Source organism: Chiroxiphia lanceolata, chromosome 28 (genome assembly GCF_009829145.1).
Source record: "Chiroxiphia lanceolata isolate bChiLan1 chromosome 28, bChiLan1.pri, whole genome shotgun sequence".
In the NCBI taxonomy this organism is placed as follows: Eukaryota; Metazoa; Chordata; class Aves; order Passeriformes; family Pipridae; genus Chiroxiphia; species Chiroxiphia lanceolata.
Window position 1 is genome coordinate 1,167,965 of NC_045664.1, and position 24,739 is coordinate 1,192,703.

General features: G+C 53.5%; 2 protein-coding genes across 3 annotated transcripts; one reads left to right on the top strand and one right to left on the bottom strand.

Annotated features, from left to right (window-relative positions):
* Positions 1-56: 56 nt before the first annotated feature.
* On the bottom strand, positions 57-7,282 carry MOB1A (MOB kinase activator 1A). The gene is made up of 7 exons (XM_032712533.1): positions 6,957-7,282; positions 6,856-6,918; positions 4,052-4,218; positions 3,195-3,288; positions 1,402-1,535; positions 1,161-1,324; positions 57-644 (listed from the first exon to the last, which is right to left on the bottom strand). The coding sequence occupies exons 2-7, from the start codon at positions 6,867-6,869 to the stop codon at positions 567-569; spliced, it is 651 nt and encodes a 216-aa protein (XP_032568424.1). The 5' UTR covers positions 6,870-6,918; positions 6,957-7,282; the 3' UTR covers positions 57-566.
* A 4,066-nt stretch (positions 7,283-11,348) lies between these two features.
* On the top strand, positions 11,349-22,744 carry MTHFD2 (methylenetetrahydrofolate dehydrogenase (NADP+ dependent) 2, methenyltetrahydrofolate cyclohydrolase). Of its 2 annotated transcripts, none has more exons than XM_032712637.1 (8): positions 11,349-11,485; positions 13,910-14,094; positions 14,873-14,995; positions 15,519-15,671; positions 16,759-16,866; positions 17,500-17,592; positions 21,169-21,294; positions 21,892-22,744. In XM_032712637.1, the coding sequence occupies exons 1-8, from the start codon at positions 11,400-11,402 to the stop codon at positions 22,029-22,031; spliced, it is 1,014 nt and encodes a 337-aa protein (XP_032568528.1). In that variant the 5' UTR covers positions 11,349-11,399; the 3' UTR covers positions 22,032-22,744. The 2 variants fall into 2 exon arrangements, with proteins under 2 accessions (XP_032568528.1, XP_032568529.1); XM_032712638.1 differs by lacking the exon at positions 11,349-11,485 and adding an exon at positions 12,672-12,783.
* Positions 22,745-24,739: the final 1,995 nt, after the last annotated feature.

Here is a 24,739-nt window from a genome sequence, read left to right on the forward strand (position 1 = left end):
TGTTTTCAATCAGGGTGCCTGTGGGATGGGGGAAGAAGAGGAGGAGACCCCCCCTCTTCCTCTGAAAGAAGAGCAGGAAGAAACTTTATTATTGCCTTGCCACACAGGAGGGTCCCTCGTGTCCCCCCCCATCCATGGGACACCCCAGAGCTGCTCCTCCCTCCCAGGGACAGGGACACCCCCCTGGGACCAGGCACTTCTTTCCCCCCCCCAGTGCTGCTGCCAAGGGGAGCTTTAAGGCTCTGGGCCAAAGTGCACCTCTTATCCTAAAAAAAGCACTTCCAAAAATAAGCTGAGCCACTCTCAGCCCCGGCCAGGCGGCTGCAGAGCCCAGAGGGAAACTCTGGGAGCAGGAAGCAGCTGTGCAGGACTTGGAATGTCACCCTGTGAGGGACAAAACCTGCTCCACCTTCACCCAGCCCACAGCTGTGGGGCAGAGGAGCCCAGTGGGGGCTGCACAGCAGGAGTGGAACCACTTGGTGTGTCCAGCATTCCTGGAGCCAAGCGCTGAGGTGGCTGAAGAAGAAGCAGAAAGGAGAGGCCAAAAGGGTCCCCCCAGGAATGTTTTATCTGTCCTTGGAGCCCAACTTCTCAATCAGTTCCTGCAGAGGAGCCAACTCCCTCCTGTCAATCAGGTTGAACTCCTGGCAAGGGAAAAGAGACAAAAAATTAAAGGCAGCTCTCAAAGAGCTGCTGGAAAACGTGGCTGGTCACCCTGGAAGGCACCGTGTGGCAGCTCCTGGGAGAACCACAGAGGAGCAGCCACCTCTCCCTGTTCTCTGTGGAGAAAGCCAAGTGTTTCAGGGCAACAAAACTTCTGCCACGTTGCTGTGCACAGAACAGGAAAAAAAAGGCACTGGTGCTGCTACTTTTGAGTCGATTCTTAAGCTGCAAACTCCCCCAGGTTCTGTTCTAAGCCTGGGTTTCTTGCTGCAGGTTGATAAGTGAAACCTGAGAGGGAAACTCAAGCATTCACAGCCAACTCAGCCCCACTTCCTGGAAAAAAACCCACAAAGAGCCTAAGCCACAAACAGCAGAGCTGGGTACAGAAGGGGGCTGGGTGTTATCTCCTAGCACACACCACAGCTGCTCATCTGCAGGGAAGGGCTCAAAATCCAGCTCCCTTTAGACGGGGAACAAGACAGCCCTTCCCAGCTCACCTGCACGAAGAAGATGAAGTGCTTGAAGGAGGTGTTGAGATGGGCCTCCTCCTGCAGCCGGATCACCGAGTCGAAGTGCTGGTGGTAGATGTGGGCGTAGACACGGAAGAGCCGCTTCAGGATCGTCTTGGCCACCGACATGAAGTTCTTGGGAAAGGGGACACCTGGAATGCACAGACACACAGGGATGAGGCTGTGGTTGCTGAGGAGGTGCCATCCTGTGTCACACAGCACCACTCACCGATCTTGGAGGGAAAGAGGGTCTCGTCATCCAGCTGGTCCTGCACCCACGTCATCAGGTAGTCGATGTATTTGGGCGCCGAGCACTTGATGGGCTTCTTGATGTTGGTGCCGTCGGCCCAGTGGTACTCGTACCTGGGACAGGGGGACAGGGGTTCTGTGCTCCCACAGGGAAAAGGGCACTTTCAGGCCCTGTGATCTCCTCCTTATCTCAGGAAGGGGCCACACTGGTACCCTGGGGAGCAAGAGCAGTGCCTGGCCTGTGTGAGTTTGTCAAGCCCAACACGACGGCGTTGACCCCTCCAGGGCTTCACCCTCCAAAATCACAGGATAAGCTGGTTGGATCCCATCGGGATCAGAGTCCAGCTCCTGGCCCTGCACAGACACCCCAACAATCCCACCTGTCACTGAGAGCACTGTCCAAACAACCCTGGAGCTCTGGCAGCCTTGAGGCTGTGACCAAACCCTGGGGAGCCTGGGCAGTGCCCAACCAGCCTGTGGGGGAAGAACCATTTCCTGAGATCCAGCCTGACCCTGCCCTGACACAGCTCCAGCTGTTCCAGGGTCCTGTCCCTGCTCACAGAGAGCAGAGATCAGGGCTGCCCCTCCACTGCCCCTCTGGATGTTAAAAATGAGCCTCAACTTCATGGCACCCTCCTCTGACATCATAATTTCCTTAAAACAACCCAAAAACTGCCCAAAAGGAAGCCCAGGGCCATCACCCACCATCTGGATAAATTCCCCTCTAGCTTCCAGACACCCTCCAGGAATTTGGCACTCACACAAGACTTCTGTGATAGACTATCCCAGGAGCTGGGAGCCTCCAGATCCAGCCCCCACACGTGCTCATCACTCCCAGGGCCCCCCCAAACCAGGGCAGACATGGACTGGCAGCACACAACCCACTTTCTCCGAGATCTCCCACAAAATCCCTCAAAAGCAGGAACCCCCCCCCACGTTTCGACTGTCACCTCTTGCTCTACAAGTGAAAACAGTGCCCTTCAAACATTTCCTGTTGTCACAGGAAACGGCCCCAAAAATAGAGGCAGGAAGTGGCAGTGCTGGGGAGGAAAGCAAGGCAGGATGTTCCAGGGCACCTGCAAGTGCTGCCCAAAGCTGGGCTTAAAAACTGAGAGCCCTGAGCAACCTTACAGAGAAGATTCCCAGCTGGAGCTTTGCCTTGGTGAAATAAGAGTGCAGAGCCAACAGCTGGTGTTCTCCCTGCAGGATTCACCCCTAAAATCACTGAGGTGGCCCCATAATGTTCCTTCACTATCTTCTTTCCACCTTCCACAATGCCCTGACCTTCTCCTACACAGCAGTAACACCTTGTCAGGAGGCTGCAAGTGTCTCCTAAGAACCACAGCCCTGGGAATGTCCAAGGCCAGGCTGGAGCAACCTGGGCTAGTGGAAGGTGTCCCTGCCCATGGCAGGGGGTGGCACTGCATGAGCTTTAAGGTCCCTTCCAACCCCAACCATTCCATGATTCTCTACAACTTTGACAACAAGACCAGACTCTTCCAGTTGAGTTGGATCTCTCATTTTCTTTACAACCAACTTTTCCAATCTCTTCAGCTTCCAGCCATAAGGGCCTGATGGACAGGGAAAAGAGATCGCAGAGGGTATGACCACAGGCAGGTGAACACCACCAAAGGAGTGCAGTGCTGGGCCTTGAGCCCGTGGGGACACATCCCATCCTCTTTTTAGCTCCTTTCTCCACACTGCTGAGTGATCTGTGCACTCACCTGGGTCCCCACAGAGAAATGTGGCCCCAGCCCCCAGCAGAGCCCTCACCTGGGCCCTGCAGACATGACAGGGCAGCTGCTCTCTGTGCAGAATTCTGTGATGGTCCCGTACAACATGTTGATTTGGTTGAAGAAATCCACAGCTGGGAAGGAAAGGCATCGAGGTGACTCAAAGTGTGAACACAAAATGGTCTCTGAGGATCCCTGTGCACCCAAAAAACTCTTCGAAGAACCAAACATCCCCTTCCTTGTGATGTCACCTGGCTCATGACTTTGAAACAGTTCAACCATCCAGGAACTGGAATTTCTCTGTCAATTTTTCACTGCCTGGCTCCTTTCCCACCTGACTTGCACAGCATGAAGCTCCACTTAGCATTCCATATCCTTGGAAATAACAGCTTTGGGTTCCAGGCTCCCCAAAACCCTGACTGATCTGAAAAAGCAGGAGAGACTTCCCTTAGGCTGAACTCTCCCTGCTCTCCTTCAAAACTGCTTTTTCCTCCTCTAAACTCCAAAGAAACAAAGTTCAAGGCCACGGGGAGCAGCTGCTAAAAGCAAACTGAACTTGTAGGATTTGAAAACAGAAAACAAGAAAGGAGCTCTCCAAAGCTGGAGTTCAGTGGAAATACTCCACTTCCTCCCTGGATTATTTGGTGCAGCTTTTGCAGACAACAACAGGAACTTTCTAACACCAAAAATAACCCCTCACAAACCCAGCCACCTCTGAGAGTCTGAGCTCGTATAAACCCACCCCAAAACCACGGCGGGGCAGGTTTGTCTCTTCCTTTTTTCCACTGAGACTTGCTTTCCTTTTATTCCACCTAAGCAGAGTTGCCTGGGGAATTCCCGGGTCTGTGCAGGGATAAACCCCGAGGTTTTGGGGGTTTCCCCCCTCGGAGGACTCACTGTTGACAGCAATCCACTCGTTGAGGTCCTCCCCCTCGGGCAGCATCACGGCCTGGCGCAGGTTCCCGCTGCCCAGCGTGGCCTCCGCGTGCTTCAGGAGCTCGTACTGGTGGGAGCCCTCGGGAATGTTCTTCTTGGGCTTGAAGGTTTTGGAGGAACGACTCCCACTGCAGACAGAGGAGACACGTCCAGTTGGCCACGGAACCACTGAGGCTGGAAAAGGTCTCCATGATCATCAAGTCCAGCTGTCCACCAGCACCACCACCACGTTCACTGGCCCAAGCCCCCGAGTGCCACATCCACGTCTCCTGAACATTCCCAGGGATGTGACTCCAGCACTGCCCTGGGCAGCCCATTCCAGGGCTTTACAACCACTTCTGTGAAGAACTGTCCCCTGCTGTCTGACCTAAACCTCCCCTGGGCTGAGGGGAGCTGATCACCTGAAGCCATTGCCTCAAGTCCTTTTGGAAATAACAGAACTTGGAAATAGTATATATTTGGAAATAATATATAATATAATATATATATATTATAATATTATATTTATATATAATATTACAATTATAATATATATAATATAAATAATAATATATAGCATTATATTATATGTAATATAATATCATATCTTATTATATAAGATATTTTATATATTATTATATGTAATATTATATTATATATTATTATATATGATATTATAAATATTACTATATATGATATTTTATATATTATTATATATGATACTATATATATTATTATATATAATATTATATTACATAAAATAATAGATGTTAATCATAATAATGCATGAATTATAATAATTAGATATTATATAATGTTATTACATTCTATATTACCTAATTATTATATAATGTATTATATGCTATATAATATATATAATACATTATATAATGTGTATATATACATTATATATAATATATATAAAATATATAATGTATATATATACACATTATATATATGTGTATATATATATACACATTATATATAATTATATATAATTATATATATGTATATAATGTATATATATACATTATATAATACTATAATTATATAATAAATAATAATATACAATAATATAAGACAACTATATAATCATATTATATAATAATAAAAACTATGTAATATATATTATATTATATATAACATAATATATATAAAATAATATATAAGATATACTTGAAATAATATAACCAACTTGGAAACAACAGAACTTTTGGAAATAATATAACCTGGAAATCACAGAACTTTTGGAAATCACAGAACTTTTGGAAATCACAGAACTTTTGGAAATCACAGAACTTTTGGAAATCACAGAACTTTTGGAAATCACAGAACTTTTGGAAATCACAGAACTTTTGGAAATCACAGAACTTTTCTAGAATCAATAGGCATTAATTGTTTTGTTTGTTAAAACAAAATGTATAAATAGGTGACAAAGTGACCCTCTGTGCTCAAAGGGGTGGGACACTACCTGCTAAAAATGTGACTTGAGAGCCTCCTGAAATGCAGATTGTCCCCACACTCCTGTCCCCAACAACCTCCCTGTCTCTCCTGCCTCTCCCAAACAGCCACACTGCCAAAACTGAGGAATTCTGGTATTTCTCTACCACAAAATGTTAAATGTCAGACCCTGCCAGCTCCCAGAGAGAGGGATGACTGGGATGGCTGGGAGCAGAGCACGGCTCAGGGAAAACAGGATTCTCTGGTTGTCACACAACCCCTCCCTCCAAAACAACCCCTTCCCTCCAAAACTGCCCCCTCGAAGGCTCCCCACCCCCTCAGACACCCCCAGAGCCTCTCCCCATGACTTCCTGCCCTCCAGGTCACCCCACTCCTGCTTCCAGCCCCCTCCTCATGCCACCGAGGGTGCTCTGCCCCCTCACCTTCTTCCAAGGCTTCCTCCCAAAAAACCCACCACACCCCCGGGGTTTCTTCCACCCCTCCCTGTGTCCCTCCAGGGCTTCCTCCTCCCCCCAGTCTTCCTCAGCCCCTTCTTGTGCATCCCTAAGGAAACTTTTCAAGGTTTTTCTGCTCCCATACACACCCAGGGACCCCCCCAAGCCCCTCATGAGCCCCCCCAGCCCAATCCCACACCGGGCTTCCCCCTAAATCTTCCCCTAAGAGCCCTCCCAGGCCCAGTCATGGGCCTTCCTCAGCTCGTTGGGGGGGCTCTGACCCCCCAGAACCTTCCTGAAAGCCCAGGACTCCTCTCAGGATCCCCCAGACCCCTCCAGCTCCCTCACATCCTCCCCCAGCTCCCCCCCCCCCCCCCGGAAACCCACAGAGCCTCCCCAGAAAACCCTTCCCTCCCTCAGCCCTCTCACAGTCCAGCCCTCAAACCCTCCCCAAACGCTTTCCTCCCGCCCCGAAAACCTCTCACAGACCAAGTCCAAGTGCCCCCCAGCCCCTCCCCACAGGCCCTTCACCTCCCTAAAGCCCCCCCAGACCAATCCCACTCCAGGTTTCCCCCTAAACCTTCCCCTAAGAGCCCTCCCAGGCCTCATCCTGGGCCTTCCTCCATTCCTGGGGGCCTCTGACCCCCCCAAAACCTCCCCCAAAGCCCAGGACTCCCCTCCCCACGACACCCTCCAGCTTCCCCCGCCCCAGGAACCCCCTCAGAGCCTCCCCCAAAAAACCCCCCTCAGCCCTCCAACCCTCCCCAAACGCTTCCCCCCCACCCCAAAAAACCTCTCATAGGCCGAGTCCAAGTGCCCCCACGGGCCCTTTCCCCCCACCCAAGCCGCCCATGAGCCCCCCGGGGTTCCCCTCCGGCCCTGGGCACTCACAAGAGGAAGCTCATGGCGAGAGAGGCCGGGCTGGGCTGAGGGAGCGGGACCGGGACCAGGGAGAGAGGCCTGGGCTAAGGGAAGGGAACGGGATCAGGGAGCGGGAAGGGGCTGAGGGAGCAAAAGGGGCCGGGCTGAGGGAGCGGGCTCTGCCCGGGGTCTGTTCAGTCCGGTCTGGGCTGAGGGAGCGGGCTCTGTTCGGGCTGTGTCCGGGCTCTGTCTGGGTCTGTCCCGGCTCTATCCCGGTTCTGCCCGGTCTGTCCAGTCTCTGTCCGGTCTCTATCCCGGTTCTGTCCCGGCTCTGTCCGGTCTCTATCCCGGCTCTGTCCCGGCTCTCTCCGGTCTCTATCCCGGCCCTGTTCGCTCCGTTCTGAGGCAGCGGAGCCGCTCCCCGCGGGCCTCGCCCGGGCCGCGCCGCCAACTCTCGCGAGAGCTCCCCGAAGGGGCGGAGCCTCGCCCGCCGCCGTCACCATGGCAACGGCCCCACGCGCGGGGACACAGGCCTGGGGACCCCTGGGACCTCCCCACGGGGATGGGGACCCTCCAGGGACCCCCCGTGGGACTGGGGACCCCTCACACTGGGATGGGGACCCTCCAGGGACCCCCCGTGGGACTGGGGACCCCCCCCACGGGGATGGGGACCCTCCAGGGACCCCCCCGTGGGACTGGGGTCCCCCCACACGGGGATGGGGACCCTCCAGGAACTCTCCCGTGGGACTGGGAACCCCCCCCACGGGAATGGGGAGCCTCCAGGAACTCCCCCGTGGGACTGGGGACTCCCAGGAGCCCCCCAAAGGGGATTGGGACCCTTCAGAGACCCCTCATGGGCCCGAGGACCCCCGTGGACCCCTGCGTGGATCTGGGGACCCCCATGGACCCTCCCCATGGGGAAGGGGACTCTCCAGGGACCCGCCCCATGGCCCCGGGCAGACCCCTAATGGGTCTGGGGACCCCCCAGAACCCCCTTCCCACGAGCCTCGGAACCCCCAGGGACCCCCACATAGGCCTGGGGACCCTCAGAGCCCCCTCCTCATGGGCCAGGGGACACTGCATGGGTCTGAACACCCGCAAAGCCCCTTCCCCATGGGCCTGGGGACCCCCAGAGCCCTGTTCCCATGGGGCTGGGCAGCCCCCCTGTGGGTTGGGGACCCCCAAAGCCCCCTCATAATGGGTCTGGGGACTCCCAGAGTTCTAATCCCATGGTCCTGGGCACCTCCTAATGGGTCTGGGTGCCCCCAGAGCCCCTTCCCCACAGACCTGGGCACCTTCCACCATGGGCTTGGGGATCCCACCATGGGCCTGGGGACCCCCAGAGCGCCCTCTCCATGGGCCTGGGCATCCCCCCACCATGGACCTTTCCCCTGCCCAGAGTCCCCCCAACTCACAGGCTCTTCCCCACCTAATTTAACCCCTCCCCAGCTGCCACCTGGCTGAAATCCTCCCAAAAATCCAAAAGTTCATCAGCTCCTTTGCCCAGGGCTGATTCCTGCAGGTTTTCACCCTATTTTTTTGTTCCTTACACGGCTCCTTCAACCCTTGTCTTGGGAAGAAGCTGCTGTTCTTGACCTAAAAAATGACTTTTATAACCAAGGAGTGACTATGAGGAGTTAAAAGCTAAACTAAACACGGTGAGGTTGTTTGTGTAATTTATGTCACCTCCCCCAGCTCCAACAATGGGCACAGTGTGGAACCGGCTCTGCCAGCACGGACTGGGATGGGGCTGGTGATCCTTGGATTTATTGGACACTCAGGAAGGAATAAAAACCTCCCCAGGCTTTCCCAGCACCTCCATGACCTCGAGATAAACCTCTGAGGTCGCCTTTCCCAGCTCAAGGGATACCAAGGACAAAGTTAAGGAAAATAAACACATAGGAGGGGGTTGGACTCACTCCACACGGATTCTCAAGGACTTACAGGTCCTTCTTTACCTCTTTTCCTTATCCTGGGCTGATCCCACAGCCTGAGCAGCAGGGGAGGGGGAATTCTGCCCCTCTGCCCCACTCTGGTGAGACCCCACCTGCAGAGCTGCTCTAACCCTGGAATCCCCAACATCAGAAGGATTTGGAGCTGCTGGAGCGAGTCCAGAGGAGGCCCCGGAGCTGCTCCAAGGGCTGGAGCCCCTCAGCTCTGGAGCCAGGCTGGGAGAGCTGGGGGGGTTCACCTGGAGAAGAGAAGGCTCCAGGGAGACTTGAGAGCCCCTTGCAGGGCCTGAAGGGTCTCCAAGAGCTGGAGAGGGACTTGGGACAAGGGATGGAGGGACAGGACAAGGGGGAATGGCTTCCCAGTGCCAGAGGGCAGGGAGAGATGGGGAAGGAATTGTTGGCTGTGAGGGTGTGGAGGGGCTGGGATGGAATTCCCAGAGAAGCTGTGGTTGCCCCTGGGTCCCTGGAAGTGTCCAAGGCCAGGGTGGAGCAACCTGGTCTATTGAAGGTGTCCCTGCCCATGGCAGGGGGTGGCACTGGATGATCTCCAAGGTCCCTTCCCACCCAAACCATCCCATGTTCTTGCCCATCTCTGGCAGCTCCAGCTCCATCCCACCAACAGCACTGGGGGTCTCAGACCCTCCTCAGCCCCAGCCCAGAGGCAGCTGAAAGACTTGGGTTTAACCTGTCACTTCAGTGGATTTAAATGCCAGGGAGTGGGGGGTGAGATGGGATTTTGGGAAGGGATTCTTCCCTGGGAGGATGGGGAGGGGCTGGGCTGGGATTCCCAGAGAAGCTGTGGCTGCCCCATCCCTGGAAGTGTCCAAGGCCAGGTTGGAGCAACCTGGGCTAGTGGAAGGTGTCCCTGCCCATGGCAGGGGTGTAATGGGATGATCCTTAAAATCCCCTCCAACCCAATCCATTCCATACCAGCGAGCATCATCCACATCCATCCCGACGTGATCTGATGCCACGTTTTGCACAAAAAACATTTAATTTTTCCACCTGTGGAGAGCCAAGCCAGAACAGGGGAGCATTCCAAAGGGGGAGTGCTATGATGATGATGATGATGATAATAAGAATAAACTCCTCTCTCCATTGATGGAGGCTGATGGGAGGCTGCCCTGTACCTGCTCCAGGATGAGATCCAGCTCCCCACCACACTCCCCTTGGATTGCCTTGTTGAGGGCAGGAGTACAGAGACAAGGCAGATGATCAATGTGATCAAAACGATGCCCAATTTATTATTTTAATCAGTTAACTTTTATACAGTTTAGTTTGTTCCGGGGACGTGCTCAGTCCGTGCACGCGTCCCGTGCTCTCAGTTTATTGGACCTGGTGCTCTGTCCACGCGCTCTGAAATCATACTTGGCATGCAAAGCTCTTTCTATTGATCCACCTTTAGGGTTTTTCCGAGGTCTGCAGGTGTTTCATTATCTCCACTTTCTCAAGGCTTTCTTACTTTAAACATACCATGTTCTCAAACCTTATAATGATAGACACAAGGCTAACAAGTATAAACATTGCATATTTTCACACAGCTTATAAGTATAAACATTACAGCGCTCGTCACTTCTAAAGTCATGGCAAGGAAAAATTGTTCAGAGAAATCTCTCTGCTCCGGCCTCATTGCCTGGAACTGGGAACACCTGGAGCCGGGAACACTCGGAACTGGGAGCACTTAGTGCCAAATCCAACCCTAATCCTAACCCTGATCTTAGTCTCAGTCCAGGTTTGGACACACTTAGTCCTGTATTTAATCTTATCCCAGGCTCAAGCCAAGCCCCTGCTCCCATCCCAACCACACCTCTAACCCTAATCTCGTATTTAGCCTTGACCTCAGTCCCAGCTCTAACTCCAACCCCAGCCCTAAACCAAATTCCACATTTGTTCCTAACTCCAACTCCAGCCCCAGTTCCAGCCCCAACCCCAGCTCTAACACCAATCCCACATTTATCCCTAATTGACACTCCAGCCCCAATTCCAGCCCCGATCCCAACCCCACCCCTCACCCTAATGCCACATTTAGCCTTGACCCCAATTCCAGTCCTAACCCCAGTCCCAGATTTAGCTCTAACTCCAATCCCAGTTCCAATTCCAGCTCTAACCCCAATCCCAACCCCCTTCTAGCCCCGATCCCAACCCCAGCCCTAAACCTAATCCTACATGTAGCCCTAATTCCAATTCCAGCCCTGACCCTCTGTTACCCCAATCCCTCCTCACGTCACCAAAATCCCAGTTTTACCCCTTTCCCCCCAGCCCATCTCTGGCCCCGCCCCTTACCCACAAGCCACGCCCCCGGCCCCCTACCCTCCTCTTACGCCCCCCCCACCCGTGTTGCACCCCGCGGGTTCAGCCAATCAACGTCTCCTTGCCCTATTTAGGGCGGGAACCCGCGCGCTTCCTCACCAATCACACCGCCCTCCCCTTCTCCCTCCATCCAATCGCAGCGCGCAGCTCCCGCTCCGTCCCCACCCATCCAACACCTCATTGGCTCCCGCCGGCGCGCGCGCTAGGGGGCGGGTCTTACCCGCCTATATAACAGGGCGGGTGGCACGCGCCGCTCTTATACTGAGGTGGTCTCGTTTTGGCGTTTTTTTGGCTGTTTCTGCTGCCGCTGCCATGGCAACCGCGCTCTGCCCGCTTCGCGCCCTCGGCCGCGCCGCTCTCAGACCTCGCGACCGCCGCCTGCACCTCAGCGCGCCCAGGTACCCCGCGGGGAGGACTGGGGGTGGGACAGAGGCGGTGGGAGCGCGGCCCGCCCGGTGCGGGCTGAGGAGGGGGCCGGGGCGGTGGAACCCGCGCCGGGGGTCGCGGTTACCGGTCTCGCCCCGTGGCGGTGCCCGGGGAGCGGGGCAGATCCTCCCCCCAGCGGCCGCGCCGGGCGGTGCAGGCTGATGAAATCCCGCGCCCGCCTTGCGTGGGGGTGCGGGGCTGGACGCGGGTGTCCCCCGGGGGGCGGTGGATGGAGACCCCCCCGGGGACGAGAGAGACAGAGACCGCCCCGTATGCACGCTCCTGAGAGCGACAAAGACCCCCAGCCATCCCCCAGGTCGGAGGGACAGAGACCCCTGAGCATCCCCCGGGCACTGACCCTGGATTTAAACGGTGTGAGAGGGGTGGAGATCCTCCTCTGGCATCCCCCGAGAGAAGGACAAAGCCCCCTGAGCATTCCCTGGAGTGAGAGGGCAGAGACCCCCCCCGGAGATCCCACGGGTTAAGATGGACAGAGCCCCCTCCCAAGCATTCCCTGGGCACTGGACCCGGATTTAAACGGTGTGAGGGAAACAGAGACCCCCCGAGATCCCCCGGGGTGAGAGGGACAAAGGCCGCCCAGGTCAGAGGAACAGAGACCCCCGACCAGCCCACCCTGCTCCAAACAGGGCTCTGAGCTCCCTCTTTGTCCCCCTGTAGCTCCCCCGGGGGCTGGTGCTTCTCCCTCTCCCTGAGAGCGCAGAGCACCCCAATCTCAGGGAAGATCCAGGTAGGTTTTGCCTCTGATTTAAGGAATTTTCCATTCCCTGTCTTACCAGGCACTTGTCATAATTCCTTTTACATCCAAATCAGCATCTGGTAGTTTGGCACAGGTTTAGCTCTGAAGCTGGAACAAGAATTAGAGACCCAGTGGGCTGGGGCTGGTTGGTAAATGGGTTTGACTGGGGTGGTTGCAGGTAGGGATGAAGTAACACTTAATTCCCAGTAAATGGGGAAAACTGCATGTTTGAGTAAGGCAGGGATTAAAGCACAAAAGCTCCTCTGCACCTCCAAATAAGGATTTAGGGAAAAGGCTTCTCCTACCTGAGAAGGCTCGTGTGTGTCTGGAGCAGTTATGGGAGTGGTTTTCCCTGGTTCCAGCTACTCCCAAAGATTGTACCTGGAAAAGGTCAGAAAACAGCACTGTTGGGCTCAGTCCAGGATCCTAGCAGGAGAAGATCCATCCGTGAGGCAGCTGATGGATTTTTGAGGAGAAACTGCAGCAATTCAGCTTTTTCTGGTGGATGTTGAGGTGCAGGGAGGGTGGGAAAGTGCTCCTGGTGCTGTTGGGCTTTGTGGGTCAGCTGTCTCCTGGGTTCCTGGGGAAAGTGGAGTGGGTTGTGATGGAGATTGTCTGGAAATTGCTTCAGGAATAGGCTGGTTCCTGCAATTTGGGAAGGCACCAGCAATGCCAGGAATGCTGAGGAGCATCTGTGCCTATTCTGGATCTGAGGGCAGGGAAATTGGACGAGGGAGGTGCTGGTCAGGAGGCCTTGCAGAAAGACTTAAATTATGGAATATCCTGAGCTGGAAGGGACCCACAAGGATCATGGATCCAACTCCTGGTGGATCCTGCTCCCTGAGCAGGAAGAGGCCTTGGAGACAGGAGTTTCCTGCAGTTTTAATGGGATTGGGAGCTCAGCAAAGCTGTTAAAACTGGGGAGCACAGGGAGCTCTGCTGGCACAGGGTAGGTCTGGCCCCTGGCTGGTGCTGGGGAGGGAGGATGGGCAGAGATCCAGGGATGTGGGAGGGCTGGGAAAGGCTGAAAAGTCATTTCAGGAATTGGAGTTTCTGCAGATAAAGAAAAACCACCTTCATAAAACAAAGTTCAAGGAGCATTTGGATGTTGCTCTCAGCACAGGGCGGGGTTGTTGGGGCTGTGCAGGGCCAGGAGCTGGATCAGTGATCCTAAGGGGTCCCTTCCAACTCAGGATATTCTGTGTTTGTCTTGTCTGGTCCCAGCAAAGCTGGAAATGAGCCTGCAATGTGCTGCTTAACAAGATTTAACATCAAGATGCAAAAAGCTTGTACAGAGCTCAAGGGAAAGAGCCTTTTCTCCCCTGGCTGTGGTTGGCTCCTGGTTTTCCTGTTCCATGTTGTACAAAGCTGGGAGTTGATGGTCCTGAGGATGCTGATGGTGACACTTGTTGCTCTGTTGGTCCCTGGCTCCTCTCAAACCTGCTCCCTGGGGTCTCTGAGCAGGAAGAGGCTTTGGAGACAAGAGTTTCCTGCATTTTTAATGGAATTGGAAGCTCAGAAAGAGCCTTTTCTCCCCCGGCTGTGGTTGGCTCCTGGTTTTCCCAGCCCATGTCACACAAAGCTTGGGTGTGAAGGTCCTGAGGGTGCTGATGGTGTGGTGGCACTTCCCCTGTTGCAGAGCTGAGGCTGTGGTGATCTCTGGGAGGAAGCTGGCCCGGCAGATCCGGCAGGAAGCCCGGCACGAGGTGGAGCAGTGGGTGGCAGCGGGGAACAAGAGGCCCCACCTGAGCGTGGTCCTGGTCGGGGAGAACCCAGCCAGTCACTCCTACGTCCTCAACAAGACCAAGGCAGCGGCTGACGTGGGTATGGCTGGGGCTCCCTGCCCAAAACAGCGGGGTTGGGGTAGGAATCCTCCGTGCTGGAGGCTGGGGGAAGCTGCTTGCTCTGAATCCATCTGGCAGCTTTTCACCCCTGTCCACCTTCACCTGGAATCTGGGTTCTTGTTATCCTGGGATGGGGTTGGTAAACATTGTCCATGTGCCATTGGGATCCTTCAGGACAACATCAAGCTCTGTGCTTGGGATTTTCAGCCTTCCCAGAGGCATAAAAAGCACAGGAAGGGCTTTTTGGCCTCCTTTCCTCACCTCAAGAGTCACTGTTCAGCCTCGCTGCTCTGACTCCTTCCCATCTTGCAATCCAAGATTCTGCTCAGGGTTGGGGGCAAGAAATGGTGTTATTTTAACTTGGGTTCTGCACTGCTGAGAGATTTTTTCGGATTGGAGATTTTTGGAGCTGAGATTTTTAAGCTGCCATCCCTTTCCTCCTGTGCCCAGAGGGCTCACAGGATGTGTGGTTTTATTTTCATCCTTGGCTGGGTTTCTCTAATCCCTCCCTGCACTGTGAGAAACTCAAACACTCTATCCCAGGTCATTAATCCCACATAATTGTCCTGGGAAGGCTTGGGAAGGTCTCTCCAGCCCAGAAGCTGCTCCTTATTGCCTAATCCATTCAGTCCTTGGTGTGCACTTCTGGGATTTGGTAGAGCAATGAAACAGGGGGGCTTAAATCCACAAAGATCAGGAACGTTGCTGCCTTGTGCATAGCCTGGGCTCACTAATGAGGTGTTTGGGATGATTTCCAGGGATCAGCAGTGAGACCATCCTCAGACCAGCTTCCATCACTGAGGAGGAGCTGCTGGATTTGATCAGCAAACTCAACAACGATGCAAACGTGGATGGGCTGTTGGTGCAGCTCCCTCTGCCTGGTGAGGAGCTGAACTTCCACCTCTTTCTGTCCTACATGAAGTTTTTAAGGGTTTCTATGTGCTGTGAGGACAATCCTGTGCCACGAGAGGTGGGATCATGCCCTGGTGGAGTTTACAGATGTCCCTGCAGCTCCTCAGCACCATCTGCCTGCAGGAGTTTGGTTTCTGGGGGTCACAGGATCTATTCCTGTGCTGGGAGTATCAACTTCCAGTATCAGCTCGAACTCAGTTGTGGCCTTGAGGCTGCCTAAAAATACCCTCAGCACGAGCAAGGCTGTAATTCCAAAGAGCTGTCAGTCCCTCTCTGCTGGGAGCTTTGAGCTGGAAGTGCTGAGGAGCCTCAAGCCTCCACATTTTGAAGGGGTTGGTGCTTCGAGGTCAGAGCTTGAGCCCAGGGCTGGGGCTCAGAACTAACTCAGGGTCAGAACCAAGTCTGGCTCAGGGCTCAGAATCAGAGGTGGAGCCCAGGGCGTGCTGGGGTGCCCAGCACAGTTGCAGGCTGAGCCCCCTCTCTGTCCCCCAGGACACATCGACGAGCGCAGGGTCTGCAACGCCGTCAGCCCCGACAAGGACGTCGACGGCTTCCACGTCATCAACGTGGGCCGCCTGTGCCTGGACCAGGACTCCATGTTACCTGCCACCCCCTGGGGCGTCTGGGAGATCATCAAGAGAACTGGTAAGATCATCAGGAGAGCTGGGAAGAGCTGCTGCTCCTGCAGGATGGGGCTGCTGTCCAGCAAAATTCCAGCTGATGTCTGGTTTAAGATTCCCAGCTGGACAACTGTGTTATGTGGTGGTGAGGAACTGGCTCATGGGTTGGGCACAAAGTCAGTGACTGGGGTGGTGTCAGGCTGGCACTGGGGGTGTTCCACAGGGCTCCATCCTGCAGTTCTCTTCAACACCTTCATCAGCTCAAAGGAAAACTGAGGAACTTGGCTGAGGACACCAAACTGGGAGGAGCTGTTGACTCCCTCGAGGGCAGAGAGGGCTCAGCAGACCAGAGATGGACAATCCCCAACCGTGGGAAGTGGAACAAGGGCAAGGGCTGGATTGTGCCCCTGGGCTGGGGCAGCCCTGGCTGTGTGTGTGGGCTGGGGATGAGAGGCTGGAGAGCAGCTGCAGGAAGGGCCCTGGGGGTCCTGGTCCATGGCCAGTTGTTCCTGAGTCAGCAGTGCCCTGGCAGCCAGGAGGGCCAACGTGTCCTGGGGGCATCAGGGAGGGGATTGTCCTGCTCTGCTCTGCCCTGGGGTGGCCTCACCTCAACATTGGGGCAGTTTGAGGGGACACAATATAACAAAACCATTGGAGAGTGTCCAAAGGAGGTAACGAAGATGGGGAAGGGCCTTGATTTGAAGCTGTGTGAGGGCACTTGGTGCGTTCAGCTGGAGCAGAGGAGACTGAGGGGAGACCTCACTGCAGTTCCAACTCCATGGAGAGGGGCAGAGGAGGGGCAGGGACTGAGCTCTGCTCTGGGGGGACCAGGGACAGCACCCAGGGAATGGCTGGAGCTGTGTCAGGGCAGGCTCAGGTTGGATCCCAGGGAAAGGTTCTTCCCCCACAGGGTGGTTGGGCACTGCCCAGGCTCCCCAGGGCAGTGGGCACAGCCCCAAGGCTGCCAGAGCTCCAGGGTTGTTCAGACAGCACTCTCAGGGACAGGGTGGGATTGTTGGGGTGTCTGCAGGGCCAGGAGCTGCCCTTGGTGATCCTAATGGGTCCCTTTCAACTCAGGATACTCCATGATTCTCTGATCTTGCCCTCTGCAGGGATCCCAACACTGGGCAAGAACGTGGTGGTGGCCGGGAGGTCGAAGAACGTGGGGATGCCCATCGCGATGCTGCTCCACACTGATGGCAAACACGAGCGGCCTGGAGGTAGGAAACCTGTCCCACTGCCCTCTTCAGGCTCCTAGAGCCATCTCAGGGGTCCCTCAGGAATCTGGCCAAGGCTGGGGAGTTGATTCTGCACATGGTCTTAAAATTGTTAAGGTTGGAAAAGACCTTAGGGGTCATCAAGCCCAACCATCAACCAGCACCATGTTCACCACTAGACTGTGTCCTCAAGTGCCACATCCACATGTTTTTTGAACACTTCCAGGGATGGTGACTCCACCATTTCCCTGGGCAGCCTGTTCCAATGTTTAACAACCCTTTTCTTGAAGGAATTTCCCCAATACCCAACCTAAACTGCCCCTTCCTGTTTCCTCTTGTCCTGTCCCTTGTTCCCTGGGAGCAGAGCCCAACCCCCAGCTGGCTCCAGCCTCCTGTCAGGGAGTTGTAGAGACCAATAAGGTCTTCCCTGAGCCTCCTTGTAACATTTTGGAGCCTCCTTCATCAAGTCCTTGTCCCCTTCCATCCCAAGTCCTTCCCTCTGACTCCACAGGCTGTTCCCTGGGGTTTGTCAGCAGGCCCTGATGTTCCTGCTAAACACAGGGGTGGTCCTGAAGGGGAAGATGCAGAGAACTGGGTGGGTTTGGGAATTAAAGCTCCATGGAATCTCTCTCCCAGGTGATGCCACAGTCACGATCTCCCACCGCTACACCCCCAAGGAGCAGCTGAAGCAGCACATGATCCGTGCAGACATCGTGGTGGCAGCAGCAGGTAGGGCCTGGCTGATGGCACAGCTGAGGGGCACAGAGGGTGCTCCAGGTGTTCCTGGTGGGAATCCTTGGCATGGAATGTTCTGGAGCCTCTCTGGCAGTGTGGGAGAGTCTGGTGCTCCCAGGGCTGCAGGTGAGGGGCTGCTGGAGCCAGTTCATCCTGTGCAGAAGCCAAGGAGCAGCATGTTTGGTGTTCCTCACAGAGCTGTTTGTGGCTTTGCCTTTGAAATGGAAAATAACACCTGGCAGGAGGGGCTTGGCCTGCCCATGACACCTGATCAGATCCTAAAGAGCAACATGGAATCAGAGACTATAATGAGTTGGAAGGGACCCATCAAGTGCAGCTCCTGGGCCTGCACAGAAACCTCAACAACCCACCCTGTCCCTGAGAGTGTTGTCTGAACAACCCTGGAGCTCTGGCAGCCTTGGGGCTGTGACCAAACCCTGGGGAGCCTGGTCAGTGCCCAACCAGCCTGTGGGGGAAGAACCTTTCCCTGAGATCCAACCTGACCCTGCCCTGACACAGCTCCAGCTGTTCCAGGGTCCTGTCCCTGCTCACAGAGAGCAGAGATCAGAGCTGCCCCTCAGGAGGATTTTGAAGACCCCCAATGAGGTCTGACTTCAGTCTCTTCTTCTCCAGCTGAACACACCCAGTCCCCTCAGTGTCCTCACATGGCTTCAAATCAAGGCCCTTCCCCATCCTCGTGGCCCCCTTTGGACAGTTCCATTGGAGAGTTCCAATGGTTTTGTTATATTGTGTCCCCCCAAACTGCCCCAATGTTGAGGTGAGGCCACCCCAGGGCAGAGCAGAGCAGGACAATCCCCTCCCTGATGCCCCCAGGACACATTGGCCCTCCTGGTTGCCAGGGCACTGCTGACTCAGGAACAACTGGCCATGGACCAGGACCCCCAGGGCCCTTCCTGCAGCTGCTCTCCAGCCTCTCATCCCCAGCCCACACACACAGCCAGGGCTGCCCCAGCCCAGGGGCACAATCCAGCCCTTGCCCTTGTTCCACTTCCCACGGTTGGGGATTGTCCATCTCTGGTCTGCTGAGCCCTCTCTGCCCTCGAGGGAGTCAACAGCTCCTCCCAGTTTGGTGTCCTCAGCCAAGTTCCTCAGTTTTCCTTTGAGCTGATGAAGGTGTTGAAGAGAACTGCAGGATGGAGCCCTGTGGAACACCCCCAGTGCCAGCCTGACACCACCCCAGTCACTGTGACTTTGTGCCCAACCCATGAGCCAGTTGTTCACCCATCCCATAAGACTCTTATCCAGCTGTATAACAACAGGCTCTGTTGTACCTTCTGTTGTATTTATGTGGGATGAGAAAAAATATCAAGAAAATAATTATCAAGGTAAGATCTGCTTACCTGGAGCAGCTGCAGAGGCACCCCCAGAGCATGAGGATCCACTCAGTTTGTGCCCTGCTCCAGACTGTCCCCTGGGCAGAGGAGCTGAGCTGGTTTGGAGGGTCTTTTTGGCAGTAGAAGGTGGGTGGGAGCCTGTGGGGAGGGAGGAGAGAAAGTGTGGGGTGAGAATTGGGTGTGAAGAGAAAGTGTGGGAGGTTTGGGGGTGTGTAAGGACAGAAGGGGATGGAGTCACCTGGGAAGGTGTGAGAGGAGCAGAGAGAGGGTCACATGGATGAGAGAAAACAAGGGTGGGAGGGAATTCCTGTTAAAACCCAGCCCTAAGAGTGAAGGGAACTGAGGTCATTGTTAATAGATCCCTTGGGGTGGGTTGGAGTGAAAGGACACTGATTGATCAGTGTTTACATATATAAATTATTTTAGATCAATTTGGTTGCAATGGAAAGGAGGGATGGAGCTGTTTTATTGTCTGTGGACATGCAACAATATAAAAGCATGAATATAACACTTCAGAAAATGTATAAGGGGAAAAGAAAGAAGAGATCAGAGTAGGAAAATCTCACCAGCTGTGGATTCCAGTGTTGGAATTTTGATGTCTGTTGGTCAGTCTTGATCCATCAGGGATGGGGGAAGCCCCCAGAATGATGCCTTAGGACACTGTAGGCACCAAAACCACAATGATTAATGAGATAATCCACGTTCAGGTTCAGGTGGGAAGGTCCAGGTACCTCCCTTGGCTGATGGGTCATGTGCCAAACTCTGGTGGAAGCCCCAAAAATGAATCTGGGGGCACTTTAGGGGTCTTTGGTGGTTTATGGCCCTTCTAAGACATGACAGCTCCTCTCACAGTGTGGCTGAGCCAGTTCTGCCCCATCTGAAGGATGAAAACCTTCAGCCCCGTGTGGGAATGTCCTGACACTCCCCCAGGGGGGTTTTCCACCTGGGCCAGGTGGGTGAGGGAGGACATTGGGATGATAAAAATCATCATCTCACCTCAGGACCTGCTTCTTCTCAGCCTCTTCCATTATCTGGCTCAAAAACCAGCTCATGGCTAATCAAAAGTTGATTTGTTGTGGTCACCCTCTGGTGTTCACCCCCCTCTGCACACCTTGGACAGCACTTTAATTCCCAATGTCAATTTTAACACATCCTCACAGTTATTTTTCTATAAAATGCCTGGAATTTTTATTAATTTCATTTTAGAAATTTAGAAGGTTCATCCTCAGCAGAACTGTCCTCTCCAAAGAAAAGAGGTGATGTGGAGATTTAAATAGGAGAACTAAAGGATGTTTGTGACAAACTTGAAAATTGTTAGAAAAAATGAGGGACTGGGGAAGAATATTGATTCCAACAGTGGCAAGAAATTTCTCCTTTAGCTAATAATTGTGATGGGTCAGCAAAGCACCTGCTGCCCCTGGAAGTGATTGTTTGAGCCATTAATTGTTAATATTTAAGTGTCTCTCAGTTCTTCCCCTCAGTATCTGGCTGAACCAGACAAACATGCCCCACCCTAAAAGGGAGGTTGAGCGCCAAGTTGCTGCTCCCACCCCTCCCTGTCCCTCTGGGACAGCCCTGGGATAAATCCAGAGCCTCTGCCAGGCTGGGATGGGGTGGGATCAGGCACTGCTCCAGGTTCCTGTCCCAGTGCAGCTGGAAAACCTGCTGGAGCTGCACCAAACAGCCCCAGACCCCAAATGCTTTGAGGATTCCATGTGGAGAAGGTGTGAGGTCCCAGAGGTTCCTGGGCATGGATTCCAGCTCTTTGCTCTGAGTTCTCAGGGAACATCTCAAACAGAAACATGGAATCCTGGAATGGTTGAGGGACCTTAAAGATTATGTTGTTCCAACCCCCAGACACCTTCCACTAGCCCAGGTTGCTCCAACCTGGCCTTGGACACTTCCAGGGATGGGGCAGCCACAGCTTCTCTGGCAGTTCCAGCCTAGCCCCTCCCCACCCTCAACCTAAAATTCCCCCTCTTTCAGTCTGAAAGTGAAATATCTGATTGAGCTGCACATCAGTAGCTGAAATGTGCTCCCATTGATTTGTGTTTCATGGGATAATTTAGGTTGGAAAAGACCCTGAAGATTATGGAGTCCAGCTGGTCTGGGGGGCAGGAAGGCCCAGATGGGCCAGAACATCCTGGGAATGTGGGTGAGGAGGAGCAGGGGGGCTGTTTAACACCCCTGAGTGTGTAGTTCTGTGTTTTTCCAGGCATTCCCAACCTGATCACAGCTGACATGATCAAAGAAGGAGCTGCAGTGATTGATGTGGGAATAACCAGAGTGCAGGATCCTGTCACTGCCAAGTCCAGGCTGGTTGGGGATGTGGATTTTGAAGGTATGGAAAGGCTCTGGGTGTGGGTTCTGGAGCACTTGGGTGCTGCAAAGGGAAGGAAAGTCCTGGTTCGTGTGTCTGGTTCATCCAATGTTGTTCCATGTTATCCCAGTTGGGTCACTTTGCCTCTATTCCAAAACCTCTTTTAAAAGAAAGCCATGCAGAACTTACCTCCTGCCCTGTATTCCCTGGCCTTGATCCTCCTGGAGCTGCAGCCCCACAGGGGCTCTTGGGATGAGCCTGGGGGAAGACCTTGGAATTTCCCCCTGGAAGAAAAAGAGGGTGAATGTCCAGATTGATGAAATACCAACATCAAGGCCACACCTAGTCTTGGATTTGACATTTCTGTGCTAGAAACCAGCTTTTAGACCTTACTTTAGATCCTTTAGTCCTTCCTTTGAGCTTTTCCCCAGCCTGGGCTTTGCAGTTGGGCTGGTTTAGAGCAGCAGGACGGAAAGAGCGGGGCTGGATAACGGGGAAAAGGCCACGTGGAGAAACTCCTGTTCCTAAATGATGACCCTGGAGGAAATCTGGGGGCTTTTAGCCTGGGAGTTGTTGCTGCTGTTGATTTTGCTGCTGAGCTGTGCCTTTCCTCCCCAGGGGTGAGGAAGAAGGCCAGTTACATCACCCCAGTGCCGGGCGGGGTGGGACCCATGACCGTGGCCATGCTGATGAAAAACACCATCATTGCTGCCAAGAAGCTGCTGAAACCCAAAGAGTTGGAAGCACTGACTGCTTGACCTGGGCCATCCTTCTCCTTTGTAGCACTGAAAGCAACATTCCAAACTGACTCCCAAACAGGCCGATAGAAAATGCAATATTTTTTTATTTATTGTCTCGGAATGGGAAAAATTTCCCGCTCGGAGGTCGCAGGTATTTATTGGAGCTGAAGCAGCTGCATCTGGTGGTACTGAGGTGTGTAAATCTTCATGCCTTTGCTCCTCCTGCTTGTAAAGCTGCTCTATGCGTGAGCCAGACCTGCTCCTGCAGGAATTTGGGATCCTGGGAATGCAGCTTTCCCGGGAACTCCGTCAGCACTCCCTTGGGATATTTGCTCCATGGTACAAAGCCTTGATGGTTCTGTTCTCACAGATCTGGAGTGTGGCTTGTGCTGCTCTCCTGCTCAACGCTGGATGTTTAGTTTGAGCTCTTCTGTAGAAGAAATTACTTGAAAAATTAAAAATAAAGCCATATTTGTACTCTGGGGCTGTGCAGGGCCCTGGGCAGTGGCAGAGCTGTTGTAACATGTTCTAGTGTGCAGCTAAGCTGGGGTTTTTTGCTGTTTGGTTGGTGAATTTTTTAAAAAGCCTTTTTTTTCTAACCAAAGAACAGTGTGAGGAGGGTTTGGTGTCCACAAAGGGCACACGGGGAGGTTCCCTGGGCTGTGTTATGAAGTGTGTAACTAGTGAGTAATGCAGGCTAACTAAATAAAGTGTGAGAAGACAAAAAAAAATCCCTGTTTGTGCCCTGGAATTATTACTAGTCAACTACTTCACTTCTAGAAAAGCTGCACTAGTTGTTTTTAGAGCACCTGTGGGGTGAGCTGTTCCCCCAGAGCAGGGGGAGGTCTGGCTGCCACCCAGAGCTTACCTGGGACACAACTGCTCCACCAGCACCAACTGGCCTTGAGAGTAAGCAAATCTCTTCCTTTCAAGCCTGATCAAAACCTGTTCAGCTCCCTGAGTCTTATTTCTCAGCTAAATCCACATCACAGCATGAAGGATGTTTTTAAGCTCTAATTATCCTGTGAACATCAGCCTTACCTGAGGTGATGCCTCAAGCAGGGTGGAAGAACTTCCTTGCAGGATTATCCATGGGCAGTGAGGTGAATCTTGGACTCTTTCCTCTTCACATATTCCCTCGTGTGACAGGTCCCACCTTCCTGAGAGCAGGAATGTTGTGGTGCCATCGGTTGGACTAGATCTTGGAAGCTTTTCCAACCTTTAATGGGCTGAAGGTACCAGCTGAGCTGGTGGTGCCAAACCCCCTCTCCTGGAGGGGGGAGCACTGATAAAAACACAGGGGGAAGGAAATCTGGGATTCAGGGGCTCTGCAGCAGAAACACACTAAGAGCTGAGACTCATTGAAACGAGGTTTATTGGGTTTTATCCAAGAAATACAAAATGTGACAGTGGTCCCAGGCTGGAGGTGGCGAATCTCGGACGCTCCGTTTGCTCGTACAAAAAGTAGAATCCACGGTGCAAAATAGACAAATTGAGCCAAAACCAAGCTGGATTCTACAGTGGCTTCAGCTCTGCCCTGTGGAACAGCTACCAGAGTCCACAAAGCCTGTCCAGGGGTGGTGGAAATAGAGCTGGTGGGCTGGATAAAGCGAGTTAACCCGGTTGATTAAAATCATAAGCCTACGATGCTTCTACCACACAGGATTGGTACAAAACGCTACAAAATAGACACAGTGCCTCCAAGTTGAAATGGTTCTGACTGTTCATTAACACTGAAGTGGTGATAGGGTAACAATGTGTTATTTCTCTCACCCCCTGTCCCCAGGAAATGCACCTGAACCAGAAAAAAAATTGCTATAAATAGGAAATTGCCTTCAAGTCTCTGTTGGCTTTGACTATTTACAGGGATCTGTCCCACACAAAGGTTCAGACCAGTTGCAATATTTAACTGGTGGCCCAGAAACCCCAGTAGTGCTGGTGTAAGTATCAGGCAGGGTGATCCTGCTCCTGGGGAAGGGGTTTGGGGCTCTGGGAGGTTTGAAATGGAGAAAAAAAATACAGAATTAGACTAGAAAAAAATGAGTAAAAGAAACAGATTTGAGGGTTGTTTCAGAGCAGTGTCTGGGCTTGGTCTGTGGAGGGGAAAAATCCTTGAAAGCCTCAGCACTGCCCTGGTGCTGCTGGAAAAGAAGTGTGGGAGCTGGGCAGAGGCAAAGGGAGCTCAGAGCCTCCCTGGCTCCAAACCTTCTCCCTTTCCTTCCTCTCCCAGAGGATCCAGAGGCAGCAGTGGGTGGGAAGAGCCCATTATGGAGCTGAAATGCCGACAGACACCCAGCAGGGAGGTGCTGGGTGTGAGCCTGGAGCACAGGGGGGATGTCCTGGCTCTGTGTCCTGGCTCTGCCCTCCCTGCTCCAGGTGCTTGTTCTCCCCTCCCTGATCCAGCCACCGGCTGTTAAACTGCTGGGAATGACCAGGATGGAGGAGCTGAAGTGGGAGTGAAGCCCCTTGGACAGGGCTGGGCAGCAGAGAATCCTTGGATTCCTCCAGTGAGAGAATTCCTCTAGTGAGAGCACGGCTTGGGAATGTCTGTCTCGCTCCTGTCTTGGGAATGTCTCACTCCCACCCAGAGGAAGGGATGGGGCTGTTCCCAGGCCAGGGGTGGCCCTGGAGAGCCATGGTGAGGACATGGGGATGGGCCACCAAAGGGCTTCACTGCAGCCACTGTTCCCATTTCCCTGCAGAAACCATTCCCAACACCCTACAGA